Source organism: Physeter macrocephalus, chromosome 15 (assembly GCF_002837175.3).
Source record: "Physeter macrocephalus isolate SW-GA chromosome 15, ASM283717v5, whole genome shotgun sequence".
In the NCBI taxonomy this organism is placed as follows: Eukaryota; Metazoa; Chordata; class Mammalia; order Artiodactyla; family Physeteridae; genus Physeter; species Physeter macrocephalus.
The window spans coordinates 49,372,193-49,391,435 of NC_041228.1; the positions used below are offsets into that span (position 1 = coordinate 49,372,193).

General features: G+C 34.9%; 1 protein-coding gene across 1 annotated transcript in view; it reads left to right on the forward strand.

The window, feature by feature from the left end:
* The window catches only part of MMP16 (matrix metallopeptidase 16), a 382,560-nt gene that overhangs the window by 307,904 nt on the left and 55,413 nt on the right, over positions 1-19,243 (forward strand). Inside the window, exon 7 of the mRNA XM_024127030.2 lies at positions 17,127-17,265. Within this exon, the coding sequence (XP_023982798.1) occupies positions 17,127-17,265 (139 nt within the window). The remainder of the gene's footprint in view (positions 1-17,126; positions 17,266-19,243) is intronic.

Below are 19,243 nucleotides of genomic sequence, written 5' to 3' on the forward strand. Positions count from 1 at the left end.
GGTGCATATATATTTATAATTGTTATATCTTCTTCTTGGATTGAGCTCTTGATCATTATGTAGTGTCCTTCCTTGTCTCTTGTAACATTCTTTATTTTAAAGTATATTTTATCTGATATGAGTATAGCTACTCCAGCTTTGTTTTGATTTCAATTTGCATGGAATATATTTTTCCATCCCCTCACTTTCAGTCTCTATGTGTCCCTATGTCTGAAGTGGGTCTCTTATAGACAGCATATATATAGGTCTTCTTTTTGTATCCATTCAGCCAGCCTGTGTCTTTTGGTTGGAGCATTTAATCCATTCATGTTTAAGGTAATTATTGATATATATGTTCCTGTGACCATTTTCTTAATTTTTTGGGTTTGTTTGTGTAAGTCCTTTTCTTCTCTTGTGTTTCCCAGTTAGAGAAGTTCCTTTAGCATTTGTTGTAGAGCTGGTTTGGTGGTGCTGAATTCTCTTAGCTTTTGCTTGTCTGTAAAGTTTTTGATTTCTCCATTGAATCTGAATGAGATCCTTGCTGGATAGAGTAATCTTGGTTGTAGGTTCTTCCCTTTCATCAATTTAAGTATATCATGCCACTCCCTTCTGGCTTGTAGAGTTTCTGCTGAGTAATCAGTGGTTAACCTTATGGGAGTTCCCCTGTATGTTATTTTTCGTTTTCCCTTGCTGCTTTCAATAACTTTCCTTTGTCTTTAATTTTTGCCAATTTGATTACTATGTGTCTCGGCATGTTTCTCCTTGGGTTTATCCTGTATGGGTCTCGCTGTGCTTCCTGGACTTGGGTGGCTACTTCCTTTCCCAAGTTAGGGAAGTTTTCTGCTAAAATCTCTTCAAATATTTTCTCCGGTCCTTTCTCTCTCTCTTCTCCTTCTGGGACCTCTATAATGCGAATGTTGTTGCATTTAATGTTGTCCCAGAGGTCTCTTAGGCTGTCTTCATTTCTTTTCATTCTTTTTTCTTTATCCTGTTTCACAGCAGTGAATTCTATTACTATGTGTCTCGGCATGTTTCTCCTTGGGTTTATCCTGTATGGGTCTCGCTGTGCTTCCTGGACTTGGGTGGCTACTTCCTTTCCCAAGTTAGGGAAGTTTTCTGCTAAAATCTCTTCAAATATTTTCTCCGGTCCTTTCTCTCTCTCTTCTCCTTCTGGGACCTCTATAATGCGAATGTTGTTGCATTTAATGTTGTCCCAGAGGTCTCTTAGGCTGTCTTCATTTCTTTTCATTCTTTTTTCTTTATCCTGTTTCACAGCAGTGAATTCTACCATTCCATCTTCCAGGTCACTTATCCGTTCTTCTGCCTCAGTTATTCTGCTATTAATTCCTTCTAGTTTAGTTTTCATTTCAGTTTTTGTATTGTTCATCTCTGTTTGTTTGTTCTTTAATTCTTCTATGTTTTTGTTAAACATTTCTTTCATCTTCTTGATCTTTGCCTCCTTTCTTTTTCCAATGTCCTGGATCATCTTCACTATCGTTATTCTGAATTCTTTTTCTGGAAGGTTGACTATCTCCACTTCATTTAGTTGTTTTTCTGGTGTTTCATCTTGTTACTTCATCTGGTACATAGCTCTATGCCTTTTTATCTTGTCTATCTTTCTGTGAATGTGGTTTTTGTTCCACAGGCTGCAGGATTGTAGTTCTTCTTGCTTCTGCTGTCTGCCCTCTGGTGGATGAGGCTATCACTAAATAAATGTTATGGTACTTGGTATTAAAGTGAGAATTCAGTGTGGGTTTTGGCAAACTCTGATATAGTATGTAGAAATTGTTTTCTTAAAGGTCTTAATTATGCATTTCAAACATAAAACTTTTATTGCATCATTGAAATTGCTAGTGTAAACATGAAAATAAAAGGGAAAATGCCACTTAAGATTGTGTTTTGTGTTCAGCTGTAACCCAGACACCCTTAAAAGAAGTTATAACACTTCATTATTTGTAATCTGCCTATCCAGGTAAAGTCTAAAATGATGTCTCTTCTGCTATTAAAAATGTCATTTGGGAATTATTGTAAAATCATCAATTTTTTGTTTTGTTATTATCTTAACTTTTATTTTTAACTTTTGTTTTAAATTTAATTTGTAAGAAATGCAAAGAACTACAAATATCTGGATGCAGAAAAAAAATTAAGCTAGTGTAAGTCAGAATTGCTTGTATTTTGAGATGTTAAAAATGTCCAGGAAGGAGGCCAGGTATCATTCAGTGGTGAAAGTCCCAGTGTTTCATGTCCAGTCCTTGGGTTTATGAGACAGGCTGTCTCAGTGGCTCAAGCTGTAAACAACTCAATTAACAAAGTAAAGACACCAAAGACTGCCTGATGCATGAGGTAAAATGACAACTTTTCAGTTTACAGTGAGAATTATAATTATCACAATGAAAAGTGTGAATTATTTATTCTCAAAAAAAGTCTGCATTATAAGCCATATTATAATCAGAGTACTCCTTCTGAAGTAGTTGGACAATCTTAATGGTGTCCTGGAGCCATCGTTTTTTTTGTTGTTGTTGTTTTTTGTTCTTTTGGGTTTTTTTGGCAGTACGCAGGCATCTCAGTGTTGTGGCCTCTCCCGTTGCAGAGCACAGGCTCCGGACGCACAGGCTCAGTGGCCATGGCTCACGGGCCCAGCTGCTCCATGGCATGTGGGATCTTCCCGGACCGGGACACGAACCTGTGGACCCTGCATTGGCAGGCGGACTCTCAACCACTGCGCCACCAGGGAAGCCCAGAGCCATCATTTTTTAATAGCTTGATACTGCCAGTGTTACTGCCAGCACATGGTTGAAATTGTACACAGTTATGTGTTAAGATTTCAGGACAAACACTCCTCTAGGTAGTATTGAAGTCCCCTTGATCAAAATCTGCCTCTTTTTACCCCCATCCTTGACTATGTGCTGAATAAATTGCCCATTTTCAAAACTTCCACTTATATAGGATTTCTTTACAATATTTAGGATCTGAGACTTACATACCTTTGACATTATTCAATAGATTTGCATGCATCCCTAACCTCCGCAAGAGTTACTTACCATATTTTGAGTGAGTTATTGCTACATATGGCATCTGTTTATTATAGGCTAACTTCTTATTTAACTTTCATAGAAGTAAATTATGTGTACAAAATGTAACTTTGAAGCTACTACATTTCCAATATAAAGTTTGGAAAATATTAATGGCAAATATCAAATTGGGAGAGAAATATAAACATATTTTTTACTTTAAAGAATGCTTTTATATTTCTAAAAAGCATACTTCCACCATGAATAACTTGAGTCTCCATTTCTTCTCCAAAGCATTCATTGATATATTTCTGTGATAAATATTTATAAGGTGTCTGTCTTTGCCTGGAAGCCTTCTTGGACCTGGGGATATTGCAGTGAGCACCCCCAAATCCTTCTCCTACAATGAACTGTATTTGAGAGGAGGAGGAAACAGTGAAAAATCAAATAAATATACATAAATGTATAAGGCATCAATAAATGCAGTGATTAAAGTGAAACACAGTAATGTAATAGAAGTTAAGGGTTGAGATAGGTGGGAAGATGGCTACTATAGTTTGTGTGGTCAAGAAGAGTCTTTCTGAAGAAGTGACGTTTTAGCTGAGGTTTCAGTAGCAAAAGGAGCCAACAAGGCAAAAATACGAGGAAAGGACATTGCTGTTAGACCTACAGCTAAATAACATTATGTTTTTGCTCAGGTTCTAAACAACAAGAGCAAAATTTCTGAAAGTTGTGATCATGGTACCTCCACCTGTGCTGCCACAGTTAGCATTTCAACTGACATCACCAGTGAGATTGTGAGAATATTCCAAGTTTCTGATCAATAGTTACAGTGTTTCTGCTAAAGACTGGCTCTAGAAACATAGAATTTAGGATTATCTCAGTCAACATTTTCCCATAACCTTGGGCCACTACTGCATTTATGAATTTATTTTATTAAAAAACAGGAGTTTTTTTTTTTTTAAACATCTTTATTGGCGTATAACTGTTTTACAATAGTGTGTTAGTTTCTCCTTTACAACAAAGTGAATCATTTATACATATACATATGAAAAACAGGAGTTTTAAAAGAAATCAGGATGGGGAAAAAAATCCTGCCATCCATCAAGGACTAATGTAACACTGTTCAATGTAACTTGTGATGATGAAAGTGCTCTATGTATATGTGCTGTTCAGTATGGCAGCCACCTGTCACATGTGACTGTTGAGCACCTGAAATGTGACTGGTGCAACAGAGGAGCTAATTTTTGAAGTTATATTTAATTAATTTAAATGTAAACGCATTGGTTAATACATTGATTAAAAGGATACCTTCCACACAGTATATTTATAATTAATTAGTCATGTAGTCATGTTGCTGCTTTTACAACTTTCTCAATTACTTTTCCTCTGACACAGACTGAAACACAGTTTTCTCCTTTCTGTGGTTTTAGAGGTAATTGTGAAACACTCGACACAGGGAAGAATTGAACCAGAACAATACACAAGAAGCTATTAAAATGAAGAAAATTAGCTTCTGTTCCCTTGATGTGTTTTGTGTTCAGTCATAATTTTCAGTGTTTCTGACTAGTAAGAAATATTAGTAACAGAAACTGAGTAAGGAAAAAAAAAATCCGTAAGGATCTTCAGGGAAAAAATAGGTATTATTTGTTGTGTATCCCACCATCCAAAGAAATAGTTTATCAGGAATGAATGATAACATAGAAATATCTATATTTGCAATAGAAATATTACAAAGTCATAGTTTATCTATATTTTTTATTGGTCATTGATAATAGAAAAAATCTGATTTTTAAAATCATACAAATGGCTATTTTGTCTAACTATGATGATTTCTTGCTGTTAATCTTAAAAAAGACAAAAACCCACATGTAAAAATCAGCTATGAAAGTGCATAATGTTCTCTAAGCCCTGGAAAGAAATTACTGTAAGTAAAAAAAAAAAAAAAAAAAAAAAAAAATGCATTTTGGAAGGTTAATAGGAAAGAGGAAGAAAAGACTTTCCAATTTCCAAGATTTTCCAGAAACAATATTGATTAATTTTTTAAGCCTAGCTTGGCAAATGAAATAAAATATATTTGTTTCAGTATAATATTTGGTAACAATGTTAGTTTTGCATAAACTGGATCACATGAGACATATTTGAATCACTAAAACTATTTCAATATTATCCAAGACCATCTTTTTAAAATTTTTATTTATGTATTTATTTATTTATTTTTAGTCTTCAACTTCAGGTTTGGAAATGAATGGAACAATGCATATATGTAAAGTTCTACTAAAAATATTATATAGACACACTTTTACTTATAACTAGTAACATACAAGTAATTTTTTAAATTTTCAAATAGTTGCCCATTTTGCTAATGAGTTTGAACAACAGAAAATGGTTGAGCTAAACAACATATTACCAACTCACTTTATGCATAAGATAACTTACTCAGTTTTCCTTTTAGAAAATAATGGTCTAAATGTAGCCTGACTCAAAAAGATTTGAGCCATAAATACCTAACATTAAGAAATATTGTATTAACACAAAATGATTTTTATATTGTTTTTATTTAATCTTGAATAGAAAGAGTACTTATAAAATTAAGTAAAGTGATTTTCTTTAACATCATCCTTTTAAATATTAATTCATTTGAATACAATTAAAATAGTATTTGCTTCACACAATAATCAATAACCAACTTTTCAGGAATGGATGTATGGCATCAAGTGAGATTCATCTATATTTATCATGTCTATTAAACGAATTACAATTGCAAATTCTTTTTTAACCACACAGTACAAATAAAAAAAGGTTGAAATGTGCTGAAATCTTGCAAAAACGATAAATGAGGATTTATTTCTGTCTTCAGAAGACAGAGAAAAAAATTAAATTACTCAACTAAATAAACTGGTCTTCTTTCTTCACTTTCATGTTAATTTGAATCTTCATGAAGAAATACAGGCAGGATAACATATTCTCAATTATACTTGAACTTTCAACTATATCCCCCAACATATAAGTTGTAAATAAGCATAGCATAAATGAGCAGTTGAAGTACATGTGATTGAGCAAGAAGGAATATTCCCACCTATTTAAATGCTTTTCATAAACTCACCTTTTCTTTTTTTTTTAACACTTGGAGACTAATTTGGGTTACTGTTTATTATCTGCAGTATTGTTTTATTCACTTGGCATCCTCACTCTAGGATGTGTATGTTTCATTATTTAGCATTTTACTATTGATACTTTACCTAAAACAAATGTCTTCTTCTTTCCAGTCATTGCAGTAATGTGCTTGCCTCCTGAAATCCCCAATGCTTTCTTTTCTAAACCCAAGTAAGCATCTGCCCCATGGCTAGAGCACAATGCTGCACAGCTTTTGTCAGACCCTTCTAATTCTACATTTATTTTTATTTTATTTCTCCTCATTTAATCCTTCATCTCTATATCTGTTTTCTTATATATTCTATTTTATTGATCTGGCATTGGATATCTCATCAAGATACAGTTTTCATTTCATATAGCATTTGTATGCAGTTGCTTCTAGAATTGTCATTTTCCTCTTGTGACCACTCCACCCTCCCTAGAGCTCATCCCCACCACAAACCACTTAAACTACTGGTTTTCAAATTTCATTTCCCCTTCTCTGAAAATGATATGTGTTCTCTTACTCACCATTACTCTCAACCTGGTGAAGCATAGATTATTATTTTTATTTTTTTATTTTTTGCGGTACGTGGGCCTCTCACTGTTGTGGCCTCTCCCATTGCGGAGCACAGGCTCCGGACATGCAGGCTCAGCAGCCACGGCTCATGGCCCAGCTGCTCTGCAGCATGTGAGATCTTCCCGGACCAGGACACAAACCCGTGTCCCCTGCATTGGCAGGCGGACTCTCAACCACTGTGCCACCAGGGAAGCCCCCAGCATAGATTATTTTGTACCTTCCTTTGGTATGATGTGTGTTACTTCCTTTTCTATAGTACCCCTATGAAAGGACCTATGAAAGTCTAGTCAACAATATCATCTTTCCTCACCTTCAAAGGCTTCTGAAATTCCTCTTAATTTATGAATCTTCCAGCCAAGTGGAAGAGACATACCATTTGTTTTATGCAAAAATATTACCATCTTAAGCTTCTATAATTTCACAAACCATCAAACCTTATCTATTAATTTTATTTAATCTTCTGTCATTAGATTCCTTCTTGCTTAGAATAATTTTCAAAAATTATTCAACCACATCAATAGTTGTCCAAGGCTCCATTATTTAGCTGAAATATTAGAACACTTATTAACTTATATTTATTTTGGAGAAGTTTCTCCTTTTTTTTTTTCATTCAACAGTAAGCAAATATTGCTTACTCATATTAGTTTCACTTGATAGATCATGAACCAATAGCACAAGTGCTTTACATTTGCTAATGATTGTGATAATCTTACTTCCCTCAGGACAAATTAGAACTTCATTACTATTTTATTGCACATCAAGTTGTTTGTTGAGGACTTTCTTTGAGCTTAAGGAAGGGCATTACCTTTTGAACTCCCTAGTTAAGTAAATAAACCACAGCAAAACAGCAGCAACAGAAGGCATGTTTTCAAGAGTATATTAACATAAAGTAATTAGGTAATGGTAATGAGGATTAGTTTCTCCTGTTATGACAACAACCGCACCTGAACTCTGAAACAAAGTCCCTTAAGAATCTTTCACGGTTTTTGCTTTGTAATTTCTTAGGAATTCTCCACTCAATCTACCCTTATCTCTTAGGAACAAACCTCTAATTCAACATAGACCTTTAACACCTAATTTGTTGACAAATAACTTTGTATCCCTTTGAATGAAAAAAAAAAGTTTCCCTCCAGCACATTCCCTTCTGGGTATCTAGGCTGCTTTCCTCCCTTCCCTCTTAGGCTTCTGTTCTTGCTCAGAGATTTTGCATAGTCTATTGATGACTCTTTATTTCTGTCCAGGATATATTTCTTGTCACTTATTGTCTGCTCTGCTTTCCACATTCTTTCAGCTCAATGAGTTTCCTCCATTTAGTATGGTTAGGACTGGGGGAAAAATATGATAGGTTGAAGAGGAAGCCATAATAATAATACTCCATAGCTCTAGCTCAACCCTTGATTCTTCTGATGTCACATTATGAAACATCTCTTTCTCATGAAATATCTCTCTTTCCCCTTCTCTACATCATGACCTTTTCATGGCACCGTGGCCAATACTATACTACAGGATGCAATGGGAAAAACAGAAGGGTCACCTACAGGGCAGGAAGAGCTCTTGGGGAATAGAGGCATAGTTTTAAGTGAATGTCCCTGGAGGTGGTGAAGTCTGAATTGAGTCATTAAAAAAAAAAAAAAAAAAAGGAAGGAAGGAAGGAAGGAAGGGAGGGAGGGAGGAAGGGAGAAAGCAAATGATAATGATGCTCATTTAGAACACGTAGAAACAGGCTGGCAAATGGATAATTTCCATATAGTGACCTAAGTACTTTGGTAGATATGGGGTGCTGTATGGGCCGTAAAGAGGGACTGGGGAAGACTTTCTGTGGGGGCAGTTAAGTTAAATATTGACAAACCAGGTCCCCTATATCCAGGCCAAGGAAAAGATTTGTTCATATGTCTCTCTTTCACTGTCTGTTTTTCTCTGTCTTTGAACACTTATTTAACACACAGTGCTGGGTATTGTTCCAGAACTGAGAGGTGCAGTGTTTGAATAAGATAGATGAGGTGCATACTATGATGAGAGACAGGTGAGCAAATAAACAAGATAATTTCAGAGAATGATAGATATTAAAGAAAATAAAGAGAATAAAAAAGAAAATAAGAAAATAAAACATGATGAGCTGATAGAAAAAAAATTGAGGAGACAATTTTAGATTTTGTGGTTAAAAAGCTAAATTGAATACACTACCCTCTCAATTACCTTGAGTAAAAAATAGCCTATACTTTATACAGCAGGAACATAGTTTTTATTGTAAATGAGACATCTTTCTTCCGGTCAAAAATAAAGAGATGGTAATTCTTGATAGGTGTGCTAATGACACAGCTGTTTCCCAGCTCGTTATATTCGCTAAATGGTAGTTCCCATTTTATAGAGGCTGCAATAATAGCATTTCACACAGCCTTTGAAATTAGTTGTTTGCCTCTTTTCCCCTCTAGAATGAATGTACATTCTTAAAGAGTTCATATTTTTGGAATCCAGAACTGCTAGTTCAGTGGGAGGAATGAAATCTTTTCTTTTTTTTCAACTCGATTACATGATATGTGAATTGAAATTTAGATCACCCTGCCAATATTCATGATCCACATAGGAGTGGGGGGAAAGCAGAATGTCATAGTATTGTGTGGAGCAATCATATCTACCGTTTGAGGCTCCTTTCCCTAAAGGCAGTGTATTGACGAAGCATTTTTTAGTAAACTTTTCTCCATCACAATCATTGCAAAGTGGTTTCTGAACAAGAGTAGATGCAAAAAGAAACAGGAAAAAAAAAAGAAAAAAGATACAAGGACCTAAAAAGAAAACAGTGTTGACACACATCCATCTTTCATTTGCTCCTCAGATCTTTCTATTACAGGGCTTAACTACACTTGATATAGAAATACTTCATAACCATTCATTATTTGCATATATAAATGGAATAAAAACAAATATTTATGTTATTACATTATGTATGGATAATTATTAATTTTTCAGTTTTAAAAATTAGTATTCTTTTTGTTAAGATTTTATAAATACTAATTAACAAGTGATCCATATCTGACATATCACTTAACCTTTTAGTGTGTAGGTTTTTCAATATAAGTTGATTGAAAAAAAAATTTTTTTTACATTTGGAGACTTTAAAAAGTATCACATAAATTTAGCACACGTGGTAAACAAATTATTCTGAAAATACCAACTCTCCTTTCCTTTGAAACAAAAATATACATTATATTTCTTAAAGTAATTTACATTTCTAAATCCAGATGGTAACTATAACAGATTCTTTATTGAAAATAGTTAAAGATATTAAGGGAGATTCCAGAATTGTGACTTTTGAAATTGATTTAGAAGAATCACTTTTTAATATGTTACTTCCTTCCTCCATTATAGTGAGCCTGTGTTTTAAGCATTTTTCAAAAACTACAGACAGTATCCAGACCTATTTGACCTATTGAGATGTACTGCTCTATCATTTCTCTTGGAATGACATCTGGTTAATCTTTGATTGATGAACCCTGAAAATTGTGTCTGCAAAATCATTGCAGACATTCATGAATGTCTTGATGAGAAAGTATCTTTTAATGGTTACTTTGAACAGGTTTTCTCCAAAGGTTTATATATCAAAAGCCAGTTTGTCAGCTCTTGTGATAGGATAATGAAAGCTTCCCAGAATGGTATTACCTTTACTAGATACATCGTTTAAGCATCCTTTCATAGTTTTTTTTTTCCTCCAAGTTAAAAGTTTACTTTTTCTTTTCCAATGTTGAAAAAGAAGTATAGCTAATTATATGTAAATGGTCTTTCTCTCTTTAAATATCCCAGTACTTTTCACAATTCACAATTTATTTATTTGGCTGCACTGGGTCTTATTTGGCGGCACGTGGGATCTTCGTTGCCACGTGCGGGATCTTCAAAAGTACAGAAAAGTTGGAAGAATGAGCATGTGCACATCTAATATATAGATGTAAGAACGGTTAGTGTTGGCCTCTATTTTCTTTACATATGTATGTGTACATGTGCAAAACACATGCCCAAGTGTTTGGTGAAACATTTGAAAGAAAGTTGTGGATATTATGAAACTCCACCTCCAAATACAGGATCTGGTGACTATCCATGCATTGCATATGGCTGTTATGTCTACTTTGTTTTTTTTTTTTTTTTTTTTTGTGGTATGTGGGCCTCTCACTGTTGTGGCCTCTCCCATTGCAGAGCACAGGCTCAGTGACCATGGCTTACGGGCCTAGCCACTCTGCGGCATGTGGGATCTTCCCGGACTGGGGCACAAACCCATGTCCCCTGCATCAGCAGGCAGACTCTCAACCACTGTGCCACCAGGGAAGCCCTACTTAGATCTTTTAACTGATGATTCTCTCCAGCTTCTTTCTCCCTGCTTTTTTCCTTCTTCTTTCTTGCTGAGATTAGGCCAGTTGTCTTATATACCATCTCACATTCTGAAATGTGTTTGACTGTTTAAGTGTCATTTAACTTATCCCTTTTCCTAAAAACTGGAAGAAGTTAAGCCTAAAGGCTCAATGAAATTCTACTTTAAACATGTTTGGCTTCTACATGGTTGTACTTCGTAGATGATCTTGTGACCTTCAAATGTCTACGTATTCTATGTTTTATCACATTAGGTGGTGTATAATATCAAGTTACTATGACAGATGCAAGGCTTGATCACTTGGTTAAGGTGGCAACTGCCATATCTCTGCATCATAAAGGTGTACTTTCAATATTAAAATTAGCATAAACACACACATGTACACTCAAATGCATGTATAATTTTGAGCAGGTCAGTGGAGTATATCAATCTTAAGTTTCTAGTCTTGATATTGTACTTTTGTTACGTAAGAGGTATCACTGGAGGAAACGGGAGAGAGTATAAGGAATCTCTGTTTATTTCTTAAAACTATAATGTGACTCTATAGTTACTTCAATATAAAAAGATTTTTTAAAACTTGTAGGTAATTTATGTGTTGGATTTAGTAATATATATTACTAAAAATGAATAGATTTAGCCTAATAATTGTTATTCATTAATATCAATTGTATTCCAGTAGGCTCAGTAATTATGCACATGATTGAGAGATATAGGATCTAGCATATGGTATGATTAAACAATGTTTGAACACTAAATTTTGTAAGAAATTCTGATCATTTGCTTTTACTCTGTGCATTTGAAGAATGTGTAAGACAATGAGTCAGTCCAAATGGGGAAAGTGTTAGCACCAAAGCGTAGTTTTTTCTTTTAACTGCAAACATGGCCATTGGTAATCTTGTCTTCAAATTCCCCTTTTATTCCACTTGACCGTTCAAAAAAACAGTGGCCTGGGACAGATGCTCTCTTAGGAGACATCTCTAAGGATGTTTCTCTTAGGCTTAGAAGTCCTTGGTGGCTCCATTTCCTGCCCAGATTTACGTAGCTACCCATGCACTGCTGGCTCCCTAACTCCAGTTACCTGTGAGATCACTTGATGATTCTAGCTTCCAAGGGTGGTTCCAGGGTGGAACTGGGGGTCTCAGAGGTGTTATTCTGCCTAAGAAGCAGTAGAAGCAAATACAGGCATACCACACAGTAGAGGCCAACATTTCTTCCTCTAATTTTAAGCATTCATTCAGATTGCTTTCCCCCTTATTATGCATATTAGCTGCCATGATTGGGGCTTTCTTTCACTATTATTACATGTCTGATTTTTTTTTTCTTAAGAACCAGATTAATTTTGAACACCAGATTCCCCAGACACTCTCCAAGCCATATATTAAGTCCTCAAAAAAAAAAAAAAAAACATGATTGCTTATAAATAAATCTGTATTAGAGTCATAAATATTTTTCTAATTTTTTTCATAAATGGTGAGTTCCTTTGATTTGATTAGAATGTCATTTTAATAAATAGTTTGGCACCTATATTAAGCAGTTACCTTGATTTAAGCAATCTTGGGTATATTTGTTATTCAACACATGTGGTTTGATTAAAAAAAGAGAAAGAGGTATGTCCATTAAATATGTTTAGGGCTCCTACACTTTGCAAGACACAATACTCAAAGCTGGCAATTCAGTATCCCTGCCAACCCACTGTTCTGGAGCACATAACACAATGGAACAGTGGGAAGACTTCATGACACAAAAACAATTATATAGTAACTGATTGTGTAAGTACTATAAAATTACAGACTACTGCAAAATAATATAGTAGAGTCACCTAATTTCAACCAGGGAACAGCTAAGTCCTTTTTGTGGAAAGGATATTTTAGCTGAGAACTAATAAATGATTCACAATCAGTGAAAAGTATGAGGAAGGGAAAGAACATTCAAAGTGCAGCAAACTGCATAGGAGAAGTCTTGAGGAAGAAAAGAGCTTGACTCTATTGAGAAACCAGAAGGAAGCCCATGTAACTGGAACACCATGAACACAGAAGAACCCCGTAAGGGGTTGCACAGGGGCTGGGGGCAGGGCTGAGTTTGAATTCTGCTTCAGATGCAGTAGGAGGCAAACCAGTGGCTTTCAGTTGGCATTGCAGTCATCTGAGTGAAATACAATGGCAGCCTGAGTAGGATGGTGACAGTGATGATGATGAGAAATCAAGAGATTTGAGATGCTATTTTAGAATGGGAAAGACTAGAGGAAACCTGAGGTGGCAAAGCAGGAGGGAGCTGCAAGAACAGTGAATGCCTTCTGGAAACATTCATGTTGAGATATGTGAGACATTTATAGATTTACATCAAGTTGTTGGTTAAATAAACAAATATATTTTAGAAGAGAAGTAAAAGTAAGTCAGTTCTACTAATTGTTTTTTTATAAAGAGGCCTGAAGACAGCACCCTCTACTGCAAGTACATCAGTAACATCATCATCTTCATATGCAGACAGCAGGAGGACACTTTTTCTGTACAGTTGTCAGCAAACAACATGCAGATTAGATTATAAACTAGAATTTTAAAGGGAACAGAAGAAAAGCAAACTGTATTTCTCTTGTATGTTACTGCTTTGTGATATATACCATGGATTTGTTGTCTTTGTGAACAAAATGGTCTGTCTGGGTCCCATACTACATGGAAAGAAAAATCTATGTGTAAGCTCCAAAGTGTTCATATCTGAAGTGAAATATTGGTGTTTAAGTAGGAATTCCTATTTGGTAATTTTTAAGCACGATGCTTTTTCACAAGTTGACTTTGCAAATGTGCTATCTGTGATTATTTTTAGTGTATCCTATCCCTTCCCACCCTTTTCTATAAGAACTGTAGCCAAAAACAGGTCAGAGTCAAGATACAAACAATATTTTTAGGGGGCTGTAGAGGTGATTCCTCATTATTTCCTTTACATCATAGGCCAAAACAAAACATACATTGTTTGGAAAGGTGAAAACATTTTTTTTTTCATCCACCCGTGGTTCAAAGTCCTTTATATATCATACCCTTGCAGAAAATGAAATATATACTAATCATCTTTCTATTCATAGCACTTTTGTGTTCCTGTGACTCCCATATAGCTTTTGGCTTCTAAAAAAAATCACTTACTTTAACTTTGCCCTTTCCTCCCTAACTTTTGTTTTCTTTCAAGAAATACTTACTGAGCTTCTACTACGTGCAAGGCATTTTTCTGGAAATAGGAAGCCATAAGAAAACAAAAGACAGACCTGTTTGCCATCATTGAGCTTATGTTCTAGTGGAGAGAGAATGAACAAAAAATAAGTAAAACATGTATTGTGTAAGACAGTGGTAAATGTAATCAATGATGAAGAAGCAGAGGAAGAGGGAGAGTAAAAGCAAGTATGGGTGGGTGGAGTGAGGGGCTTCAATTTTAGATAAGGTGGTCAGAGAAAGTTTCATTTGGAAGGATAATTTGCACTGAGACCTCAATATTATTTTAAATATCTTCTCTCTGCAAATTAGTCACAAGCACTTTTTCTGAAGTGGCCATCTATAGTGACTGTGGTATATGTTTACATCATCTGTGATAGAATACTTGCTAAATTATTTGTACCATTGAATCCTGCTAAACAGAGGAGTTGTGAATAAATTGAATAGAATCACAACCTGAGCATCTACAGTTTATATGACTCTCTGCCAAGGCTACTATCAATGAGAAATAATCATGAATTCACCTATGCTTCCCCATTACCTTGAGAAGATTTGCAAATTAACTCTGCTTATCTTGAGGGAGTAATTTCATTTCTTCCTTCATTAGTGGCATTTTGGGATTGTACTTCTATCTTCTGACTGCAGCCTATTTGTCCCAAAGAGCCACTGGCCCTGTCTCAGTATGGGGGAGATTCTAGCAATGTGAAGTGTTTCTCTGAGAAAAATTGGAATATATTTCCAGGATTTTTCATCCAATTTCTTCCTATTCTTCATCTTAGAGAGCTTTTTGCTTAATTGTTCCATAAATAATCATGGTCATTTATTTCTTTGTCAGAATCCAGTAGGTTTTTAGCCATTTTTATTTATTTTAGGATATATATTACAATAATATAAAAAATATTTTATGTGGAGATTGGAATGACTTTAACACCCAGTTAAAAAACCCTGTTGCAGCTAGACCAAGATGATGTTTTTGTTTTCAATTATCAGCATATCATCTGCTCACATACTACTGACATTAAACTTTGTATCTTAATGCCCATACATATTTTCTTAGATCAATCTTTTCATGAAATAACTTTGTAATTTAAAATCAGTTTAATGTATCTCCTGCATGTGGATCAAAACATTTATTAATTCAGGATACCTGGTACTATGGAAATTATCAACATAAGATTAATAACATAAGGAGACGTTGTGGGAAGGAGTTACATGTCTAGAGCCAAAATATGACTAAAATTTGAAGAAGAAATAAGGAACAAGACAAAATTGTAAACAAAACTATAAACAGGAAAACCAGGGTACCTAGTTTCAATATAATTTTGACAATAACCACCATTTTTAATGCTACCATGTGCCAGATCCTCAGAAATTCCTTTACATTTAATATAGTAATCATACTATGAGTCAGTTATTGGTAATAACTCAGTGACTAGCACTTCAACCAAGGTGACACAGTTATTAAGGAACAGAACAAGAATAGAATGTGAACTCAGTCATTAATTAAGCTACTTCCTCCTTTATCTATAAATAGCAAAATAAGTAGAGAACACAGCACATTATAACTAGAGCAAAGTGCAATTATTCAAAGATTACTAAGAAAATTTTAATATTTTGTATTGATTTAGATAGGAAGAAATCTCCTTTTTATCATATCACCTGAAATCCAAGAATCCTCAATAGATTGTATGTGTGTGCATGAATGAATATATGAATAACTGACAAATTCTAGGAAATCTAGTCAGGCTAACCTATTCTTAGCCAAAAGCTTGGGAAAGCTCTATAATAAATCACTTACTAATACCTAAGTTGGGGGAAGAGAGCAGAGAACAATTGAAATGGAAGTATTTTTGTGATATGCACTTATCTAAATAGTACAAATATATAACTTGCAAGTAAAACTCTGCTTGTAAATACTGAAATAAAATGTAATAGTAAATTTTAATTTATTGGAAACTAATTTTTAAAATATACCTAGTTTTTCTAATATTAAAGCACTTTGGATAGTTTCTAAATTATTCCAAAATTTTCAATAGAAAACAATTTAATGTCATCAGATATACATTTTGGGGAAAGAGTTTTTGCCCTTAGTGAGAATTTATGGTGAAAAATCTTGTGTGTAGTCTAATTATTAAGTCAACAATATTTATAAATACCTGCTATGTAGCAAGTCATATATATTATTCACTAGAGATAAGAGTAAACACATTTAATATAAAACGGCCTGTGCTATGACTGAGTGAAGTACAGGTTATTATGAGAGTGAATAGGAGAGGCAATTGACCCAGGTTGGAATCCACTCTGATGATCTTCCTTCAAGATTACTTTGTTCATTTAAGGTGACAATATAATTTATCATCCAAACCAGGACACATTTGAAGGTGAAAGAGGACTCTACTTATAATTACATGGGAAACTAGTTGTAACATGGGCATACCAGGAGGCATGGCCTCCCTATTTCATCCCAACACTTCAGGTGGAGATCTTGCATATGTCTATAAATGCAAAGGTGCATATGTGTTCGTATGCTGCTCTTATATTTTGGAAAGCTCACTTAATCCACAAATCTGTCACGGACTTGTCTGTGCTACCTCTCTTTTTCAATCTAGAAAGCCCTGGAGATAATGTAAACTGCCAAGATTAAGTATTTTTGCATTATCTTTTTAACCACAATGTATGGATTAGACATTGGGTAGTTTACTACAGAATGTTTGTGATCATTCTGGGCAAGGTAGCTGTTTCTTTGACTGTTTTGATACAGGCTGGTGATAACAGCACTAGCTTAGCTGTGAAAGCATTAAACCATAGCACAGGGAAATTCCCGGACGCCTCACCTTTGTTGAAAGATGCTTGTGTTTGGTTTGTAGGACCAGTGGTTTTGGCGAGTGAGAAACAACAGGGTGATGGATGGATACCCCATGCAAATTACTTACTTCTGGCGGGGCTTGCCTCCTAGTATCGATGCAGTTTATGAAAACAGTGATGGGAATTTTGTCTTCTTTAAAGGTAAGGAATGTTTCCCATGTCTTGCTCTGCTGTATCTTGCTCATTTTGCCCAGGGCCTTGTTGCACATATAGAGATGAATAAGTAAAACCTGTTGAGTGAGGCTAGGTAGCTAATTCATTTTATAAAATGAACCACATATGTTGGCTACAAATATAAATGAAGTAAAATCAAAGATAATTTTTAATTCTCTAAGTTATATTTTCTCATATGGTATCCTCATTTTAAGTCAAATTTAGGAGGTATTGTGGTCGCTTAGAATTTTTAGATTTGACCTAAAAGCACCAGAAAAATAAATACACAAATAAATGAATGAATGAATGAATGAATGAATGAAAAGTCATTTTTCTATTAACTAAGGGATTTGGGGGGTTTTTTAAAAAGCATTTGGAGTTGCTTGCTGTTTTTATGCAATGAAATCCATTTCATTTCTTATTTTCATATATAATCTCTTAAACTTTACTTGATTTAGTCAGTTTATGTTAAATAGTTTTCAATACACTAAGAAATTGCTCATAAAGCAAGGAAAACTTATGAGGAGAAAAAATTCACCCAATCATTTTACCCAATAAAATTTATTATTTGTTATTTATCTGAGTGACAAAATTCAATTGCACAAATACTAATGTCTAACATGAAAAAGTGAAATTATCTGGTAAAGTGAACTTAAGTCAAGTGACTGGTACTCCATCTTCTAAACTTGCTAATATTCAAAACAATAAATCTTAAGCCTATTAGGGGGGACAGGGAACACAGACTGACTGAGTTGTAGGACTGAGGGAATTGTGAAGAGAACATGATCTGAGGAAAAATAGAGTGCAGAAAGAATATGATTGAATGGATTGGCCAAGAGCCTAAAGGACTGAGAATAAACTTAAATAAGGATTGAGACTGAGGGATAAGAAAAGGGATCTTAACCAAAAAAAAAAAAAAAAAAAAAAAAAGGCAATTATTCTCAGGATCAAGCCAGAAGAATTCATAGCAGTGATGAGAGTAATGAAAACACAGGGATTGAGAGACACTTGTGATATTTTAAGTGAAGTCCAAACCACCCATGTAAAGTGAAAGTGTATACTCAGAATTTATTTTTATAAATTATAACTTGAGAAAGAGGGGTATAGTACACTAATTATAAGAACATGATGATCCTGCATTCATTCTGCCAATTTTGATCACTTGCTAGCTGTAAGAACTGGGCAGCTACTCAGTTCCCTTTGCCTCGGTTTCTCCACCTGGAAATTGGGATTAGTAGTGTTCCACATCTCAGGATTAGTTTAAAGACTAAATTAATGACTACACATGAAGTTCTTGGTACATGTGAGCCCTCAATAAATGCCAACTATTGCTGCTGCTGGTGTGATTACTATTAATATTCCTGCCCTCCTACTATCTATAATAAGTGTATAAAGGAAATAACCAAAAATAAGCAATTATTCTCAGGATCAAACTAGAAGACTTCATAGTATTGAGGAGAGTAATGAAAACACAGGGCTTGAGAGACTCGTGATATTTTAAGTGAAGTCCAAACCACCCATGTACTGTACCATTGTGGACAATGTACATGTACTGTACCATTGTGGACAAAGAAAGGATACATCTAAAGGTTCTGAATCTTAGGGGCATGATATTTGGAGAAAAATTACCCTCCCATATACTCTTCTTTGGTCCTGTCCTCGGTAGCAGCAGAAAAAAGTGAAGAATAAACCCTAGGCAGCCTATAGCTTGAGGGCTGTCCCATGGGGCCCTGTCTCATCATAGGATCAATAGTGTTCTCTGACAAAACTCCCTGAGGAGAAACTGCCACAGTCATAAATCAGTGTTCCTACAGTTCTTTATTGCCTCAGGGCCGTCTCACTTTTTTCATGTTGTCTCTCCTCACTCACTTGCTCTGGAATGGCTAGCTCCTTTTCATCTTTCAAGAGCTGGCATAAAAGGGACCTCCACAGAGTGCCCTCCCTGCCCACTCCATTTAAAGCAGTA